This window comes from Henckelia pumila, chromosome 4, assembly GCF_033568475.1.
Source record: "Henckelia pumila isolate YLH828 chromosome 4, ASM3356847v2, whole genome shotgun sequence".
Classification (NCBI taxonomy): domain Eukaryota; kingdom Viridiplantae; phylum Streptophyta; class Magnoliopsida; order Lamiales; family Gesneriaceae; genus Henckelia; species Henckelia pumila.
The window spans coordinates 69,544,620-69,566,676 of NC_133123.1; the positions used below are offsets into that span (position 1 = coordinate 69,544,620).

Consider the following 22,057-nt stretch of genomic DNA (forward strand, 5'->3'; position numbering starts at 1 on the left):
AAAATTTGATAAAGTTCTACATGAAAATATATTTTTTATTCACATATTGATTATACTGTTTTTTTTAAAAAAAAATATCTTCATTTACTACTAATATAACTTGATGTTCTTTGTTAGAAATAAATTAAAATTATTTAATTTAATTGGTATTCAAATCAAGCAATATTGTGAGACCCCTGTCCCGCATGAAAAAAATGAAAGCTTTAAAATGAGTTTAAAATGGGCTACAATGGACTTCTATAGCAACTTGGGTTAATCATTTTCGTAAAGCGATGACGAATACGAAGTAGTTGCTATAGGGGCTCATTGTGCAGTCGCGAAGGCACGGGCCAGGGCCCGGGGCGTGACAGAATGGTATCAGAGACGGTCACCAGCCGGCATACCCCGGGAAATAAGTGCTATGCGGGGCAAAGTGCTACGTGCGTGGGAACAACCTCTTGAACCTGCGGGGCAAAGTGCTACATGACGGGAGCCACCTAGGAGCCACCTCTAGATTCTCGGTTCTTGTGGATCGAAGGTCAGGTCGCAACGAGGATGTCGCGCTCTGAAGGAAGGGTGATTGTGAGACCCCTGTCCCACATGGAAAAAAGGAAAGCTTTAAAATGAGTTTAAAATGGGTTACAATGGACTTCTATAGCAACTTGGGTTAATCATTTTCGTAAAGCGAGGACGAATACGAAGTAGTTGCTATAGGGGCTCATTGTGCAGTCGCGCGGGCCAGGGCCGGGGCGTGACAAATATACTATAAATTTTTAGTGACATAACTTATTTGAGATATTTTTAAAATAAAATCTTTCCTAATAATGCGATGATATTTGAAGATGATTTATGATATAAAACATTTTCTAATTTAAAAATTAGTTTCATTTTATATATGAAATTTTTATTTTATATTTTATATTAAATATAATAATGTCATTAAATAAAATAAAATAGGAAAAGTGTGTAAAATTTAGGGATGACATGCCGTACCGTATCGTATCGAAAATCGCATACCGTATACTGTACCAAAATTACGGTATAAATAAATGTATACATATACCGTATCGATATACCAAAATTTTCGGTACATATAAATAGCATACCGATTATATCGAAATTTTACGGTATACCAATATACCGTTTTATACCGAAATTTTTTTTATATATTTTTAAAAAAATTAAATTTATTGTTTATAAATATTATATATTTTTATTTTTTAAAAATAATTTTCGATATTTCGGTATACCGTTATATATCGAAATTTTGAAATGTCATATCGTTACCGTACCGAAAAATTCGATATCGATACCGTACTACCGAAATTTTCGGTATACCAAAAATTCGGTAAATTCGGTATTTTTTTGGTACGATATCTTCGATATTTTGACATTTCGATATTTTTTCTCATCCCTAATAAAATTTAAAAAGATAGATTGCTATCACAAAATAATTAGGAAAGAACATGTAAGGATAATAACATCAATCTATAAAATAAATATATGAAGTTGAGTGTTATTTACATTTTTATGAATGTAAATAACACTCTTCTTTACCAATATACCCAATTACCCATATTAATTGGTTAAAAAATAAATTTTTGAACCAATTAAATAGAGATAAAATAATCGTCCATGGATTGTGAAACAAAAGAAGGTACGTATGTCAGAATGTTTATTTTCAAAAGCAAAAGAAAAAGAAAATTTTTCAAAAAGAAAAAAAGAAAGAAAAAAAAACCATTTACGTGTTGCTAAATTGGGAAACAAATTATATATAGGGATATTCAAAAGCAAAATAAAGAAAAATAATAATTTTTTTTTTAAAAAAAAAAGTAAAGGCAATTGAAAAAATCTAGGAACATTTAGTACAGTGCACAGCACCCTACCTATGAACTCGCGCCACAGTCTTAAATTCCTCCATGTGAGGGTTTTTAAAAGAAACCTGAAATCTCTGTCCATTGGTACTTCTTAAGCAACTCAATATCTCTTTTCCATCTTTTATCGAACACTTGATCTTCAAGATAAAAAATGAAGCCCACCGCCAAGTTCATCGTCCTCCACCCTTCCGTCCACAAATCCGGCGGCTTCGGTGGCCCGATTGTCCCCTCCCACCGCGCCTGGCTGGCGGTTTTGGCTGTCTTTATTTTCACTTTCGCTTTCACTATCATCACCACAAGAGAACCAACCACCATCTCCAAAAACCCCCCCGCCGCCGGGAAACCGAACTCTCAGCTGCCTAAACCCGTGTTCGACGCGCTTCTGCACTACGCTTCCGCGAATTCCACCTCCTCGGACCGCATGTCGGCGGACGAGGTGAAGGCCGTCGCCGCCGTCCTACGCCGCTGCAACCCTCCGTGCAACTTCCTCGTGTTCGGACTCACGCACGAGACCCTCCTCTGGAACTCGCTCAACCACAATGGCCGCACGGTGTTCATCGACGAGAGCTCGTACCTGGTCTCGAAGCTCGAAGAAAAGCACCCCTTCATCGAAGCATTCGACGTCCAATTCACCACGAAAGTGAGCGAACTGTACGATCTGATGGAGCACTACAAGCAAGAAATCAGCAACGAATGCCGCCCGGTTCAGAACCTCCTCTTCTCCGACTGCAGATTGGCGATCAACGACCTTCCCAACCACGTGTACGACGTGCCATGGGACGTGATCCTCGTCGACGGGCCTCGTGGGTATTTCGCGGCGGCGCCGGGGAGAATGGCCGCCATTTTCACCGCCGCAGTTCTCGCGAGGAGCAAAAGGGTCTCCGGCGGCGGCGAAACCCACGTGTTCGTCCATGAAATCGAGAGGGAAGTGGAGCGGATTTGCAGTGAGGAGTTTCTTTGCAAGAATAATTCGGTGGAGACCAAGAATCGGTTGGGGCATTTTGTGGTGGCAAAAATGGAGCCTAATCTTAATCGATTTGAATTTTGTCCCACATCTGATTCATCTTCAGTTTCTCCCAATTGAAAATTTTCTCTCTTGAGTTTCCAAATCAAACTTCTAAATTTGCCTAAGATTGTATAAATTTAAGTTATTTTTTTAAAATTTTGCATTCGTATTTCTATGGTATCAATCGAATTTCCAACAAATAATCAAATGTAAATATTTGAATTTCAAGAATGCAAGTTTCTTTGATTTTCATCATCTATATAAGTTGTCGGTTATTTTTTTTTTTGTTACACTATGAGTGTGTTTGGATGCTTAAAAAATAAAATTTGGAATTGAATTTGGATTTGGAATTGGAATTGAAATTCCTGAAATTCAAATTTCATTTTGATGTTTGGAAAAAAGTTAAAATACATATTGGAATTTGCTAGTATAAATTTTAGGAAAGCGATATTTTTTTTAAAAAAAAAGTTGTTTGAAAAACTTAAATTTATAACTAAAGTTTATAAATTTATTGTTAGAAATAATTTTATTATTTTATAAACTCAAATATCATGAAATCCCATGAAATCCGATCAAATACCAATCCCATTTTAAAATTTTATTTTGCCAAACACCAAAACAGTATTTGTAAATCCAAATTCCATCAAATCCCCTCCAAATCCTATCCACCAAACACACTGTACGAGTAATTATCACATATATCTTATATTATTAGACGATGATACGAGTACCTCGCATTTTCATAGATTTGATAATTAATTTGGTATGTTTGATGTGTGTATTGTAGAATAATTTATAGAAAAAACTGCAATTTTGGTCATGTAAGTTTGTTATTTTGAGATTTCGATTTATTATATTTTCATATTTCAGTTTTAGTCTTGTATGTTCTGATTTTAGGCAATTTTGATCATTTTTTTTCGAAAATGTTTACGTGAAATTATACACTTTAATTTAACATCAACACTGCATTAGTGCCGCATCAGCGCCACATTGGAAAAAAATACTAAAATTGCCAAAAAAACTAAAGATAGCAGACTAAAACTGAAATCTGAAAATATAGATGATCGAAATCGCAAAATGAAAAATAAACGGAAATTTTTTTTTTTTTGCTAATTTATAATCAATTTGATAACGTTTGCGTTTGGATTTGTGAATTTAAGTAGTATTAAATTTTGATTTGGATATAAATTTTATGATATTCATTAAAATTGAGTTTCTTATTCAGAGTATTCAAATGAAATTCAAATCATTAGTTTGAAATAATCCAATTTAAATGAGAGAATTTATTCCATCTTAAATAGATAGATTATGTGTATTAATATATGTAATTACCGACTATTATATATATATATATATATATATATATATATATATATATATATATATATATATATATATATATATATATAAATTCGAAAGTAGTCTCAATGGATCTAGTAACTTGAAGCTCAGCATTGAGACATATGCGATATCACGTGGCTCGAGTGACTAAAGTTGTCTGACCAATAAATATTTGCCATTTAACGAAATTAAAGTTGGAGTAAATTTCATTCACCAATAGCATGTGCTTGTGTGACATAATATGTTCCATAAATTAATCAACAACCTTTTAAAAAAAATAATGTAAAATAGAAATTTATTTAATTTTAAAACGTATTGAGCCCTATGTTCCCTATTCGATCTAAATTTTTTTTAAAATAAAAGTATAAATTTTTGTCGAAATATATTGGATTATCAAATATATAGCAAAATTTACGTCAATATTTTCTCTCATAAGAGAAGAATATCTACATAGTTAATTAAATCACCCGTTAATATTTTCACGTTCCTTCAGATTCAACCATTATGTGATGATCTGTCCAGTTAATATTTCAACGCTCCAGTTAGAGTTCCTAAGAATTATGTATATATATATATATATATATTTCTTTTATGTAAAAATTGGACTTGGGCACCATAAAAGAACTCTATATATATATATATGAATGAAAAATCCTCCTCCTAAGCTAGTTTTTGGGGTTGAATATACCGTTAATATTTTCACGTTCCTTCAGATTCAACCATTATGTGATGATCTGTCCAGTTAATATTTCAACGCTCCAGTTAGAGTTCCTAAGAATTATGTATATATATATATATATATATATATATATATATTTCTTTTATGTAAAAATTGGACTTGGGCACCATAAAAGAACTCTCTATATATATATATGAATGAAAAATCCTCCTCCTAAGCTAGTTTTTGGGGTTGAATATAGATCCAAGTCCAATTTTTACATGGTATCAGAGCCAGATTTTACCGTTATATATTATATTGCCCATAGTTGGGCAAATCGTTAAAGTCTCCACGTTCCAGTCATTTTATTTCTAGGCATGAGAGGTGTGGGTTGGGTTGGTGTGCTAGTTGTCCCACGTTGATTTGGTAAATTCATGAAAATTCTATATATAGAATTAGGTAATCCTTCCTCCTAAAGCTAGCTTTTGGTGGTTGAGGTAAGTCAGAAGTCTATTCTTTTTAACGATGATGATGATATGATATTATCTAAAAAGCCTTAGAAATCATATTAAAATTATTAATTAAAATAATTATTAGAATATAATTTTTTTGTTATTTTGAAATTTTTGGTCTTTTATTATATATTTTGCGAAAAATTTTTAGAGGAGGGGTGATCTAGTACCTTTTGTTATAATATATTTAATTTTTACTAAATTGGTGACTCCACATACATCTCATCTATCATAATATAGTACATGTTAATGGTGCAAATTATTTTAAGACACGTGCAATGTTTCACCTAAATATGCGAATAATAAAACCAAAACATGAATGATATCGTTTTGGGTTGAGATCTCTGTTTTAGAAAAGTATTTATCTTTACTAAAAATGTTATTCAAACAAAATTAACTATGTTTTATTTGGATTTTTTTTGAAATTTATTTGTACCTTAGATATTAGGAAAATATGATTTTAAGCTTTTCTTCAATTTCTCTTCAGGAATTTAAAAACCATCCATACGTAAAAAAAAAAAAAAAGCTCTTAAAAGACCATATTTAATAATTTATTCTTGTAAATCTAGTAATTTTGTTCCAAGTTGCATTATTTTTTTTAAAAAGGGAAAATAACTTCAAAACCCAACTAAAAAATTTTCTTATTAGAAAAACCGTAATACTTAGTTTTTTTTCCCCATAAAAAGTTAAAAACCCATCCGAATAGATTTTATTAAAAAATATTCCAAAAAGTGAAATTAGTGTGCTTTTCCCCCCGAAAGGCCCTCTCGTAAATTTTGTTTTAATAATTAAAATTTGGCACATTGTTACATTTAATGGGAAGTCTTAAGCTTATTACTCAGTAAAAAAAATCTACAAAAAATAATTTACATAAATGAAATAAAGTTATTGATATTAAAGTAAAGAAAGAATTATGTGAAAAATAATATTACTTTAATATTTGAAATAAATTAGATTATAATTAATTATAAAAAACTTATTAATAAAAAAATATTTTGAATAAATACATAATAAAATCATATTATATATGATTTTTAATTTGAAAGCAGTAAAAAATGCGTTTAGACATAATAAAAATGAAGCGAATTAATTTGAAAAAAAATTGAAGTATGCCTTTTGGAAAAAAAATATAAGATAGCAATAAAAAAAAATTAAAATTTGAAATATATATATATATATATATATATATATATATATATACAGAAATGCAATATATTTTTTTTTATAAAAATTTAAGGAACAACAGGATTTTTTTTTTGAAATATTACAATATGTATATCTTAAACTTGAACAATTTATTCATTAATCGACAATTTATTTATTTAATAAAAAGGAATAATGTTCGGTATTCAGAGTTGGGGCAAAGATGAAGGGCGTTCACAAAATTTGTGCCCAAGAATTTATTACGTTTTTATTATTTAATTTCCGCTAGATATTTAATAGCCCCTTACTTTTTTATTCATCTTATAATGTCCCGAGGGAAATTAATTCAAACGCTGAGATTTGATTAGTGTGACCCCATTTCGGATTTGGATCTTTTCTTGGCCCATTCTAACAAACAACAATTCAGTAATCTTGAATTTTTATTTCAAAATTTGTGTGTCTTTGTGTGTGTATATATATATACACATGAGAAATAAATAGGCTTTCGATATATATAATTTCATACTTTTACAGACACTATTTCAATGATGTATTGAATGTGTACTTTTAGACATATTTATAGATACTGTGAGATTCTTTAAGCTTTGTTTGGGCCGACAAGTACTTTAAAGTATGTACGCACACAAAATTTTTGGAACGAATTTATAATTTTTTTCCTAAAAAAATTGTTCTATAATTAAGGTATACTTTTAAAGAATAATTAGGAGGCATTTTCTGAGTTTTTAAAATAAAAAACGACGGTAAAACGTATAATAAATCGCAAACAAGAAAAAAAATTGAGAAACAATAAGTTACAATTAAGAGGTTTTTATAAAATATTTGTCCAAAAATATTTTTAAATAATTTTTAACAATTAAAAGGTTTTTATAAAATATTTGTCCAAAAATATTTTTAAATAATTTTTAACTATAAAAATATTTTTATAGAACAATTATCCAAACACTTATTTATTCATAAAAAACCTTTTACAAATTTTTGTAAAAAAACACTTTTATAAAAAATATATTTTAAGTACTTGTCCAAACATAACCTTAAATTTTCAATTTTTTTTTGGTGATTTCAAACTTTTTTGTGTAAGAATGTTGGTTGTAAAAATGACTAAAATTACAAGAAAAAAATATTCAAAACTAAAACTAAATTTTGAAATGATCAAAGTTGTAAAGAGTCAAATCTACTGTACCAAAATCATTATTTTCCCTAAATATTATTACCATACGATACAAGGACTTAAAGGCGTTGATGGACAATACATATTGCACTTGCCCACACAATGTATGTGGACTAATCAAATTTCTATTTTATTTTTCTATTTTTTTATGACCATCCTCTGCATTTTTATTTGTGTGATGTTTCGTGGTCCATCAAATCCAATATTTAGGGAGAGATCAGTGATGCATCGATTTAATGTATTTGAGAGCGACATAATTTTGCACATAAAATGTCGAAGAGTCTCTTATAAGACGGTCACATGGATTTTTATCTATTAGACGAATAAACATTATTCATATTTACAATAAAAAATAATATTTTTGGTATAAAAAGTAATATTTTTTTATGGGTGATCAAAATAAAAAATTTGTTTTATAAAATTGACTCGTGAAACAATTTCATACGAGTTTATTTAAAATTTATTTATTTTGATTGAAGATTTTCTAACGCATCATCCTTTGTGTTAAGGTTTATATATCTTATACTATATATAAATGCAGGGCCCAATATAATGAATATTCTTTCTCCATAAAAACTATTAGACTGCGTTTACTTGTCTTCATAAGACAGAGATGACATAATTAATAAGGATTAATCATATGTTTATTTGTAAAAATGAAAATCTTTCTAAATCCTTAAGCCCGTTAATAATGAGATTTACACATGATTTTCAGTCCCAAATTTTATAAGGGATTATAAATATATAAACTATGATAAAAGAAAAAAAAATCTATTATACCCTTCCCATTTTCTCTTTCACTCTTCCTTTCTCAATTTGTCCGCTTATTTTTCTCCAATTTGCTCGATTCTTCCCCTTCAATTTGCCGCTTCATTTGCCCAAATTTCACTGCAATATATTTCATCGCCGAGGCAAGGTCGTGTCTACCTTTTCTTCTAAGCAAGTTTTTATCATTCAAACTTTGTAAGGTCCAAACAAATAAACTTTGAGATTTTCCCCCTTTTTCATCTTCATGCGTTTGCATTTTTTATTTTTTTAAAACTTTCTTTCTTATTTGTAAAAATTTTTTTTTCTTTATTTGATAGTTTTTTTTATCGTAGTTTCGTAGATCTATATTTATATCATAGTAATTAAAGGGTAAAATCATAATTTACCTCTTAATTATAATTTTAATCACAAACTTAATCCGTCAAAGTAAACATATTATTAATTATCCATACCATAACTACTCTATATATATCCTATCAAATTAGTTTAATAATCATACAATAATTTATCCTTACACAATCCATCCCTCAAAGTAAATGCAGGCTTATAAAACTGTCTTATGAGCAAATTTTGTAAGATAGATCTCACATTTGATCAGATCTTAATCTCATGCGTGCGATGCACGAGATGTTAATTTTATACAATCCACAACACACGAGATGTTATTTTATACAATTAACGATAAAAAATAGTAAGTATGAGCATTTGAACATATAATTAAAATATAAATTAGCTAAATGCATTATATATCGTAAGAAAATAAACAAATTATCGTACAAATTTTGAAAAACTTCCTTAAATACAAGGTTTGTCGTTTAATTTTTCTGGTTGCTCCTGCTTATCAAATATCAAAATTTCTAGACCTTTAGGATTCATAACTCCAGATACGACGACATACAACTAACCATGACTAAAAACTAGGTTCTTCAAAAGAAATCCTACATAAAACAATGACCGACCTTGACTTTTTTTATTGTCGTTGCGTATTATACAATCAAAATATATTGTCTTCATTGAAATTTTAAAAGTAATTCTTGGATCAGAAGGGGGTCAGTGACATTCTTGGAATAAGCACTTTATAGTCCGCATTACTTCCAGTCAGAATTTATCCTTTCAAAACATGATTTTCGAGCCTCGTCACTATCAATCTAGTGTGCGCCATTGCATAAACAAGTTCCATAGCAACATAAACAGAGTTCCAATTAACCTTCAAGTTTAACTAGTGATTTGGTACTCCAGAACATTTTATTTCATTTAAGTATTTAGGGGTATGCACATCATGCAATAAATCAAAATTTCTATCCAAGTGAAACGCCATATCAGAATTTAAATACAATCTTCCCTCAGAATGATTTAGAGAAATCATGTATTCATTTATGTACTAAACGTCATCAAGAGTCGGTGCCAAAATAGTTATCTACTGAAAATATGCAGTATCACAAATAGTGATGTATGAAGACGGATATGTACTCTCAATTATTGATGCAATATGATCATTACAATCTTTCGGCAAAAGTTCATTAGGAATATCGATTTTCGCATAATCATCATTTGGTTCTCCAATTTTCCATCTTCTATATTAACAATCCAATCTGAAAATTGTTTTGTTTGAACACATTCTTCATTAGAACCTAAATTTTTTAGTTGCATGATTTTTGTCAATTTCAAAACTGTGCAATGTCTCCAGATATATGAATAGTTGATGGTGACGAGAATAATATCTTGCCTACTGCTTTTTGGAATAACATGCAATATTTGTCGAAAGTTGCCACAAAAAAAAACAACTATTTTGCCTCCAAATGACAAATGAAGGCTTGAAGAATTGACAAATCTCATTATATATTTCATGCTTTTATCCAAAACTTTTATAAACAAAACTTAAGTGTCGTTTGAGCTTCATCACAAATGATAAGTTTAGATTCTTCAATAAGCTTCACAATAGTAATCCCTTGTTTGATATTGCATTTTGATTCCTCGTTAGGATTAAATGAAATTGTAAAACGGAAAAGTGCATATATTCCACCAGACAGTAGAAGAGATGCAATACCATTGGTTGCCACATTCAATACAATTTCTCCTTTTGATTTCAAGAATGCAGATAGAGTCTTCCAGACAATATTTTTCTAGTACCTCCATATTCATATACAAAAAAACCTTACCTTATGAACTGCATTAAATATTGTATCATATACACAACGTTGCTCAGAGTTAAAATTATTAAGGAAATTATCATGTTCTCCTTCTATCAAATCAAAACTCATTATGTATTAATCTGTTTCGTTGGAGTTTTACAATTTGAAGTCATCCTAAATATGAATGGACATTAACATTATGTTAAAATCAAAAGATAAATTTAAATTTAAACAAAACGAAATAATTTAAGAATACTATTGAGATTAATCACCAATACCAATTCTTTGAATCTCAGAAACACACCCTCAAGAAATATGACAATTGACAGAACAATATATGAACAAGAAAAAATACTCAAAAACAATTTACGTGGTTCGACTCACTTCAAGTCTACATCCACGGGAGAAATGATAATCACTTTATTGATCAAGACAAGTATTCAAATACAAAGCTTGCGATCCCAAAATCAATCACAGAATATAACCAGAAGAGAACTCAGAGAGATTCCCAGCCTTTTTGTGATTTCTTCTTTTGGATTTCCTTTGTATTCTTGATATTGATTGCTATCCGATGCCCCCTCAATGAACCCTTCCTTAGAGTATTTATACCAGCTCTTTTACAACCATACTTCCATGATTAAAGTCCTCCCACTCAAGATAAGATCCAGCTGACTTTCAAGCTCAATAATAAATAACCAACTCTAACTGTTAAAACTATTATCGGTTATTTATTTCTCTTAGTGCTTCCAGCTAAGCCTCCTTGATTAGTCATTATCTAACTTTGAGAGACATATCTAACAAATCTCCACCTTGTCTTCATAAGTTGATTACCCTCCTCCACTTATAGACCTACGTTATTTCACCTATGTTAACCAAGTCTTGGCAGTGTCTAAACTTAGCTTGAGGCAATGACTTGGTTAGCATATCAGCAGGATTCTTACTTGTATGTATCTTCTCAACAATGATCTGTTCCTTACTCAGAATATCTCTTACATAGTGAAGCTTGATGTCAATGTGCTTACTGCTCTCATGATAAGCTTGATGTTTGGTGAGGTGAATGACACTTTGATTATCACAGTGTACCTTTAGTTGTTTCTGATCAATTCCAAGCTCTGCCATAATTCCCTTAAGCCAGGTAGCCTCTTTTATAGCTTCAGTTAAGGCAATATACTCAGCCTCGGTGGTAGATAAAGCCACAACTGACTGAAGTGTTTCCTTCCAGCTAACTGCTGAACCAAATAGAGTGAAGATGTACCATGTGAGAGATTTTCTTGTGTCTAGATTTCCTGCGAAATCAGAGTCCACATAGCCTTCCACAAGCTGCTCACAATCATTTTGTCTTCTAAGTATCAATCCAGTGCCATCAGTTCCCTTTAAATACCTCAAAGTCCACTTTAAAGCATCCCAATGCATTCTTCCAAGATTTGCCATAAATCTTGATATAACACTTATGGCATAGGCTAAATATGACCGACTGCATACCATTGCATACATTATGCTTCCAACAGCATTTGCATAAGGAATACCTTTCATGTCTTGAGCCTCTGCCTCATTGCTTGGGGACTGATTTGTAGATAGTTTGAAGTGTTGTCCTAATGGTGTACTCACTATTTTAGATTCATGCATGCGGAATTTGATCAACACTTTTCTTATATATGAAGTTTGATTCAAGTATAACAACTTCCTGTCTTTACTTCTCTGAATATCCATTCCTATTATTCTCTTTGCTTCACCCAACTCTTTCATTTCAAACTCAGAATTCAATTTTCTTTTCAAACTCTCAAGATCTTTACTGTCTAAGCTAGCAATAAGCACATCATCTACATACAGCAGAAGTATGTTTTTAATCTGATCTCCAGCCTTTTTCACATACACACAGCTGTCAAAGTTACTTCTTTTAAACTGATGCTCGTTATGAATTCATCAAATCTTCGATACCATTGCCTAGGACTCTGTTTGAGACCATAAAGTGACTTTTTCAAAAGACATACTTCACTTTTATGAGCTGAAACCTTATATCCTTCAGGTTGTTCCATGAAGATTGTTTCATCAAGATCTCCACGTAAGAATGCTGTCTTAACGTCTAGTTGTTCCAGTTCCATATTCCATTGTGTGGCTAAGGCTAGCACAATCCTAATTGAGCAGTGTTTCACAACAAGTGAATATATTTCATGGAAATCTATTCCTTCCACTTGAGTGAACCCTTTTGAAACTAGTCTTGCCTTTTGTTTTACCTTAGTATCCTTACCAGTGACATCCTTTAACTTGAACACCCATTTGCATCCTATTACTTTCTGATCCTTTGGTTTAGGTACCAGTACCCATGTTTTGTTCTTGATGAGTGAATCATATTCCTCTTTCATAGCTGTGATCCAATGATCCTTTTGTTTACTGGGAATTGCTTCTTGGTAAGAGGTTGGTTCTGAGCTGTCTATTCCAGTAGATACATTTAGAGCAAAGGATACTAGATCATCTTGTATGTAACGTTTAGGCATTCTGATTTCCCTCCTTGGTCTATCTCTTGCTAGCATATATGAGCTAGTATCATCATCATGCTCTTCCTGCTCTAAGCTTGATTCCTCTGTCCTTTGATCATCTTTTCTGTTCTCAACATCCTTTTCCTGCTCCACCTCAACTTGTAATTTGTTGTTTTCTCCTTCATTTGATACAGACTGATTTTCTTTTATTTTGTAAGTCATCTTTTCTTCATCAAAAGTTATGTCTCTTGTCACAAAGCATCTTGGCCCTGAGGTTTCTAAATTCCATACTTTGTAGCCCTTTTGACCATTAGGGTAACCTATAAAAATACATCTTAATGCTCTTGGATCCAGCTTTCCTTGTTTGACATGAGCATACGCTAAGCAACCAAACAATCTTAGTTGTTTGTAATCAGCAGGAGTTCCTCTCCACCTTTCTATGGGAGTTTTGAAATTTAATGCACTTGAAGGACACTGATTTATCAGATAACAGGCAGTGGAGATTGCTTCACCCCAAAATGACTTTGGAAGTCCAGCACTAAGGAGCAAACACCTTACTCTTTCTAATAAGGTTCGATTCATGCGCTCGGCTATTCCATTTTGCTGAGGATTACCAGGTACAGTCCTATGCCTTGTTATCCCTTTATCCTTACAAAATCTATTAAATTTCTCAGAAACAAACTCCAAACCATTGTCTGTTCTAAGATGTTTAAGTTTCCTGTCTGTCTTGTTTTCCACTGTAAGTACCCAATCTCTGAATTTAAGGAGTGCTTCATCCTTTGTCTTGAGTATGTAAACCCAAGTTCTTCTGGAATAATCATCAATTATTGACATGAAATATCTTCCACCTCCATGAGTAGGAGTTGAGGATGGCCCCCACAGATCTGAGTGAACATAATCCAAAGGTCCTTTTGTTGTGTGCTTTGCTGTATGAAATTGAACCTTTTTAGTTTTGCCTAATATGCAATATTCACAAGATTCTAGTTCTTGAATCTTATCACCACACAATAGATTTTGTTTAGCTAATTCAGCTAATCCTCTTTCACTGACATGGCCCAATCTTTTGTGCCATAGCTGAGTCAAATCAATTCCTCTTTGTACTGTTGATGATCCTCCAATAACAGTGTTTCCCATAAGGATATATAAAGAATTTATCCTTTTGGCTTTCATGACCACAAGTGATCCCTTTAGAATTCTCAAGTTTCCATTGTCTGACTTGAATGAATAACCCTTTGAATCCAGGGTACCAAGAGAGATTAGGTTCCTCTTAAGTTCATGAACATATCTTACCTCCTGGAGTAACCTGTCTTTACCATCATGCATCCTTAATCTTACTGATCCTACCCCTTTAACTCTGCATGATTTGTTGTTTCCTAGAATGACCAAGCCTTGATCTGATTCGATTAAATCCTCAAACCAAGACATGTTAGGAATCATGTGAAACGAACACCCTGAATCAATAATCCATTCATTTGATGAGCTATGTTCAGTTACTGCCAAGGCTTCGGCAGATTCATATCCACCAGATACCATAGAAGCTTCTCCATCACTTTCATTTCTGTCGTGAGACTTCTTCTTCCTATTTGGACAATTCCTTTTATAATGACCCTCCTTATGGCAGTGAAAACATTTAAACTTTGATTGACTCTTGGACCTTGATCTTGGTTTAAAGTTTTTTTTGAGACCTCTTCTCAGTTCTTCCACGTATTACCAGGCCTTCAACTTGTGGTTGAATATCAAGATGAATCTTCCTTTGGAGTTCTTTTGCTCGTATAGCCAATTGTACTTCATCAAGTGATATGGTCTCCTCTCTGCCATACAACATGGCATCTCTTAGATTTTCAAAGGATTTTGGAAGAGCATTTAGCAGAATCAGTGCCTTGTCCTCATCTTCCAGTTTCACTTCGATGTTCTCCAAATCATCCAGAATCTTTATAAAGATTTCTATCTGTTCTGTTAATGACTTGTCTTCACCAATATTGAAAAAATACAATCTCTGTTTCATATATAAACAATTTGCCAAGGATTTGGTCATGTAGAGGCTTTCGAGTTTAGACCACATAGCAGCTGGAGACGTCTCTCTTGCTACTTCTCTCAGTGGCCTGTCTCCTAAGCACAATATAATCGCACTTAATTCCTTCTGTAGAGTCTGAGTCTTTTCTTTAGAATCTCCAGTTATCGATTCTTCTCCCAGAAGGGCATCATCAAGCCCTTGTTGGATCAAGATAGCCCTCATCTTGACTCTCCAAAGCCCAAAGTCGTTTACCCCAGTGAACTTCTCGATGTAGAATTTCATTCCTACCATTTCCGATCACGAATTCAAAGAATTTGTTCGATTCCCACGGACGGCGCCAATTGTTGAGATTAATAACCAATACCAATTCTTTGAATCTCAGAAACACACCCTCAAGAAATGTGACAATTGACAGAACAATATATGAACAAGAAAGAACACTCAAAAATAATTTACGTGGTTCGACTCACTTCGAGTCTACATCCACGGGAGAAATGATAATCACTTTATTGATCAAGACAAGTATTCAAATACAAAGCTTGCGATCCCAAAATCAATCACAGAATATAACCAGAAGAGAACTCAGAGAGATTCCCAGCCTTTTTGTGATTTCTTTTTTTGGATTTCCTTTGCATTCTTGATATTGATTGCTATCCGATGCCCCCTCAATGAACCCTTCCTTAGAGTATTTGTACCAGCTCTTTTACAGCTATACTTCCAAGATTAAAGTCCTCCCACTCAAGATAAGATCCAGCTGACTTTCAAGCTCAATAATAAATAACCAACTCTAACTGTTAAAACTATTATCGGTTATTTATTTCTCTTAGTGCTTCCAGCTAAGCCTTCTTGATTAGTCATTATCTAACTTTGAGAGACACATCTAACAAATACATGTTTCTAAATTCAAGAATTTCATCGAAGTTACTATTTAATATAATCTTGGTGACTAAAATGCATTCAAAACATGTAATTCACCTCACATAATATCATTCACCCGACCACATTGTTGTAAAGTTCAATCTTGGCGAGGCAATTTCTAATGAAAGACTAGTTAATAAAGTTCTCAGGTCACTCCCAGAGCGCTTTCATATCAAAATCTCTGTAATAGATGAATGCAAGGATACATCTACACTTCGAGTGTATGGCTTGTGATAAGTGCATTTTGTATGCATTATTTTATTTTATTTTTATGTTTATTTTGCATACATTCGTATCATATCATTGTGTTTTTATGTGTTTTTATGTGATTAATTGCATATGTGTGCATTTCACTCTCCGAATTAATTTTGTAGGAAAATGGATTTTTGAAAGAATGAATTACAGAGCAGCAATGGTCAAAAATTCATTTTTGATGATAAATATATCCACATCCAATCTTCACCGTTCAAAATAAATTTCAATATGTTTTAAAGCTGATGTCTGAATTTCAGCTCAATCCGACGGCTAGAAAGTAAAATATATTTTTTTCAAAAAAATTGCGCGCTGAAAAGTGGGTATGCACGGACCCAGGCACGGACATGGCACGGGGTCCGTGCATATCGCAGAATTTTAAGAATTGTGACAGAAATTTGCTCGCTCGAGCGCATGTTTCACCCGCTCAAGCGAGCGATCGCGGATCAGAAAAAATTAGATTTTCGGGAATTAAAAACCTTATCTTTCTCGGCTTTCAAAGACATATAAATAGGAGATTGTCAGACGTGAAAAGGGGGTTCAAAACGCAGAGATCGTGAGGCGGCTATGAGGCTTGGAGATTGAAGATCTGCTCCATCTTCTTCAGAGTTTTTTCCTTTTTTTTCTTCTTTTTTTATTTTTGAATTATTGTTTTTAATTATTGAGTAGATTTTTTTCAACCAAGACGGCGTGATTGAGCCGAACAAATTTATGTAGAAAATTTGGATGTTTATTTGGGATTTTTCAGACTTGATTTTATTTTATTGATTATCAGATTTATATTTGTCTTTTGAATAGCCTGATCAACTGTTTGTTTGCATGTTAATCGATTTCAAGTCGACAGAGGTGGGATTGATTTCGATCACTTTGATAATTAACACATGGTAAAACCGACTAGAAATAGAATTCGGTTTCAGTGTGCGGTTTGGGTGTAAACTGAATTTTCACAAATATTTAATGCACTCAAATTTGATTAGAATTACGAAAAATTAATCCGTAAATATTTAAGTATGTTTTATTGTTCTAGAAATAGACCTTTGAACAAGTTAGGAGAATTCCCGTAATCTAAGATTAAATCTGAGTTCTAAATCGGCTACATGTTAAATGATTTGTTCGGTACATGCGTGTGTCTTGGTTGTCTCATTTTAATTAAATTCACCTTTTAGATATTTTAATTATTATTTCTTTTTAGTAACTTTATTTTTATTTAAATCATCTTAATCCTTTTATTAATTTGTCTAGATTAAGTAAAATAATTAATTCTTGAGAATTGACTACAGTCCCTGTGGGATCGATACATGGACTCTCTTTCCACTTACTATTACTTGACCTAGTGCACTTGCTAGTAAATACCAAATTAAGCGGTCAAGTTTTTGGCGCCATTTCCGGGAAATGTTTAGTTTATATTAGGATAGATTATTTGCTTGAGACTAGATATTTTTTTTCTATCTTTTTGTTCCTTTGCTTAATTTTTAATTTTAATTTTATTCTCTTTTTCTTGTGAGGTTCTTGGAGATGGATCATCGACGGATATTCACAAGTTTTGGCCAACAATACTCGGAGCCATTCTATGTTGCTTGGGGGAGATTCAATGATTTGACAAACAGATTTCGATGCCATGATTTTTCGCACTACACGCTAACTCAGATTTTCTATGGTGGTTTGGATGAGCCAACAAGACGTTGGGTATATTATGGAGCTTTAGCCACTGGCAGTCACTGTTCAAAAGAGATGATAACAGTGCGATGCACCTGTTAAATGATATGGCGGATTTTGACTACTATTGTCATTGTGATCCTTCACTGCAGGGTTGGAGTCACCAATATCCTTCAGAATTCAACTCCAAAAATTTTGCGAACCAACCACCAGAGTATCAAGAAGAGTGTATCGAGCATTTTGAGGATTATCATGGGCCTCAGTTGGAGAACATTGTGCGACATCAGACAAAGATAAATAAGTTCTTAGAAAGCCGCATCAACTCTTTGAGTCTCTTGGATGAGCAGATTGAGCGTTTTATAGAACCATTTTCTAAGATCTGTCAAGAGAATGAAGTAATTGCGCTAGATCAAGAGGAAATAATTTTTGAAGAACCTTCTTGCAAAGAGGAGTCAAAAGTTACAGTGGAGGAGGAAGAAATTTCCAAGGCGACATATTTGACCTCGTCAATGGACTTTTCATGCACATCATTAGAAGATCCATTCTTGCCATTGACACCACCTCCAAAATATTACATCCTCCATGAGCTTCTGCCTAGAGTCGGAATCTCTTTCCAAAATTTTTAGTTCATGACAAGTATTGCTGGACCGACGAGCTTACAAAGTCAATATCCCGCCAAAATTGAGGGCGAAGAAAATCAAGACCCATATGTAGAGTCGTATGATTCTTACTATGGGCGGCAGCCGCTCTTTGATGGTGGATTCTGCATAGTCGGGCTATAGACTATAACTTTAGCGCTGGCTGGGAGGCAACCCAGTGTTTTCTTACTTTTTATTATTATTTTTTATTTTTATTATTTTTTGTTGCTCCTACGCCTTACCCGTTGCCTTTATTTTTGCAGTTTGTGGCCCTACTAAGAAGAGTTACTGTTGGAGTTCTACAGATGGAGGAAGATAACGAAGCATAAACCAGGGGAGTGTTATTTTTATTTTCATTGTGTTTTTGTTCGTCTCGCATTAGTTTGTTTGTTTATGCATTCTGTTCATTGTATCTAAAGCATTGAGGGCAATGCTTTGGATAAGTATTTTTTTTTTTGGGGGGGGGGGGGGGGTATTCTAGTTTTTCTGTTTTTATTTGTTTGTTGTGTTTGTGTTGCATCTATCGTGTATCGTGTTTGTTTGCATATAGTTTGTTTTTGTTGTTTTCATTTGTGTTGAGTAGGATGATAATTGAGAGCCAATGATGATTAAGTTGATAAAAAAATTTGAATTTTGGGAAAATTTTTGCTCTTGATTAGATATGAGAAACCGTAGGTTGAACTATAAATATTTAAGCACGCATGTTGTGAAATTTCCTCGCAAGCGTACGAATGTCAAGTTTTAGTATAGTGAAAGAGAGAGTGTCGATCCCACAGGGAGTAAAATGAAAATATTCAATACTTGTAATTAAAATAGTTTTAATTTTATCTAGAAAATCAAACTTCGAGAATTTTGCAGAATAAATAAAATAAATAATGAGAAATTATCAAACTCACACACACACAAATTTCGAGGAATTATCAATCAGAGAAAAATAATCCAGAGGTTTTGATTTCACTTGGTCTCGACAATATTCAATCCTAATTAATCTATTTTATGAATTTCCTTCGATTAATAACCAAGAACACTTAGATTATTCTATTCCCCTCTCACGAGCAACAAATAGATTGTATCAACTACAATTCGATTTCAATATCCCTATTAAAAATCTAGATGTAGTGATATGTGTAAAATGATGTTCCTTAAAGGTTCTATTAAAGCTATATACTCTCCCGAGCTATATAAACAATTAACAGTGTAGTTCCTATTGATACTACTCAAAATCCCCTCTCCCGAGCAACGATTCTAAGTAAATATAACAACTCAATTTATGGCCAGTAAATTAAGAAGACATTCAATTCTAGAAACACAATTAATCTATAGAAATTCAATTTATTAAAATCAAAGATTTATGAATATATCTCAACCAAGCTATGTCAACCTCTAGACTAGAAAAGTTTAGTTCATACTCGAATTCAATAAAAACCAATTAATGTTTAATATCTCAAACATAATTCAACAATCAAAAGAAAAAATAAAAAGAAGAAACAAAACCGTAGTCTTTCTTCCGTGTCCAGTCGAAAAGTCTTCGTCTTCGTTCCAAGCAATCTTCAGTTCTTCAACTCCAAAAACTCACAAAAGTGCTCTCTAAAATATTGTGTGTATTGTCGGCTGATAGATAGTTTTTTTGACTCAGAAAAATATCCTAAATATCACCTAACAATCTTCCAAAATAATACCAAAGATATCCCCAAAGTTTCCATAAACAGTCGGACTCTAATATTCCAAACAGACGACGGCATGGGCGCGCAGGAAACAGGGCGGGCGCGCTCTCAATTCACAAAACAAACTTTTGAACATTCTTCAACGGCGCGGGCGCGCCTAGGGATAGGGCGGGCACCCCTCCAGCTCGACTTTTCTTCTTGAGTTCTTCAGTAACAGCGCGGGCGCGTCTAGGGATAGGGCGGGCGCCCCTCCAGCTCGAACTCAGCCTTTTTCTTCTCTTTTCCAACTCTTGAATTTTCTTGTAAACTTCCATCTTTTAAGCTTATTTCCACTTGAACACATCGAAGTCCATAACTTCCTACAAACACAAAACAACAACAATTTCACGCAATATCTACCAATAAATTCCAAAAGTCAAGTAAAACCAAATACAAATTAAGTGCACAAAATGCACTTATCAAATTCCCCCAAACTTGAACTTTTGTTCGTCTCGAGCAAAACTAACACAAACTCCACTCAATTGCAAGAACAACAACCATCAAGAATGACTATGGATTAATGACCTCAGTATGGAATTCCAAAACAATTTAAATCCAATCATATCTGTCCTACTAACACTTGAAAAATAAGTTAGCCAGAAAAGTAATTCAACCTCATAAACTCATAAACTCCGCAACTCACGTTTCAAAATACTCTTCTCTTAACTCAATTCAAACATTCACAAATCATGAAGACTTTCATGGTAGAGCAGGATCAAATTCAAGGATATATCATCACAACCACACTCAATTGGTTTAATTCAAAGAACGTAGTGTGTGCGTGTTTCGATCAAGAATTCATAATCATTAAAGTTTCAATCAATAGTCCATAGGCTAAATTCTCGCAACCCCTCTCCACTAGTATATTGGGCAACTGTGACTCGGTCAATAGGACTTAATAAGATTATAATGCAAGGCCTGGCTCATGGCTACAAATGAAGGAAAAGAATTCAAATAAGGAGTAATTCACATTTATGCTCAAACTCTAATGTCAACTCCTTTTCATTCACACTTCACACTTATTTCACTTCATTGATTTTTCAATTTTTTCACAACTTTTCTTTTCACAACTTTTTCAACTCTTTTTTTTTTCTTTTCTACTACCTTCCTCTTTTCCATTCATCCACCACACCATTCCATTTTTCACAAATAAAAACTAGGAGCATATAATAATTTAGCATTCAAATTACTCCCTTAAAGGTAGGAAATAATATATAAGCTATTCAGATAGTCAATGTAGGACCTTGAAATAATGACGAATGGGGGTTTCATCACACGTTTACACGCATGCCATTCGATTTTCAATAAAGCTCAAACAAGGTACTAGGGATAACATATATAATAGGTAGCTTGAAAGGCTCAAACGAATTCAGAAAAATTGCCTAAATCATTCCTAATCACAGTTTTGCCCGTCTTTTGCCTCGAGGGGTGTTCGAACTAGTTCTAGACAAGTCTCAACCCACAATTAAATCATACAAATCTCAATCAGTGCAGAAAGGAATAATCATCAGCAGTAAATGATGATTTTCACAAGTAGTTTCAGAATTCTCGTACGTCTAAGTACTAATATGCGTGTAAGCTCAAATGGGCAAATAAGGATAAATTGATTCAATAAAATTCAAGGCCCAAAAAATCCAAACAATGCCTCAATCATTTTTATGTTTGTCTGTCTCAAGATTCAGATTCAAGCAAAATCACAGAATATATAGGAGTTCAATTGTTCACTTGGTTCCGTTTATTTCAAAATTTTGTTAGCTAGGCAGGTAGTCATGGACTTCAGTTACAAAACAAAAA

The 22,057-nt window shown here is 32.8% G+C and overlaps 1 protein-coding gene across 1 annotated transcript; it reads left to right on the forward strand.

Moving 5' to 3' along the window:
* Positions 1 to 1,908: 1,908 nt before the first annotated feature.
* On the forward strand, positions 1,909 to 3,053 carry LOC140866525 (protein IRX15-LIKE-like). Its single transcript, XM_073271526.1, has one exon. The coding sequence runs from the start codon at positions 2,008 to 2,010 to the stop codon at positions 2,938 to 2,940; it is 933 nt and encodes a 310-aa protein (XP_073127627.1). The 5' UTR covers positions 1,909 to 2,007; the 3' UTR covers positions 2,941 to 3,053.
* The last annotated feature ends 19,004 nt before the right edge of the window (positions 3,054 to 22,057 follow it).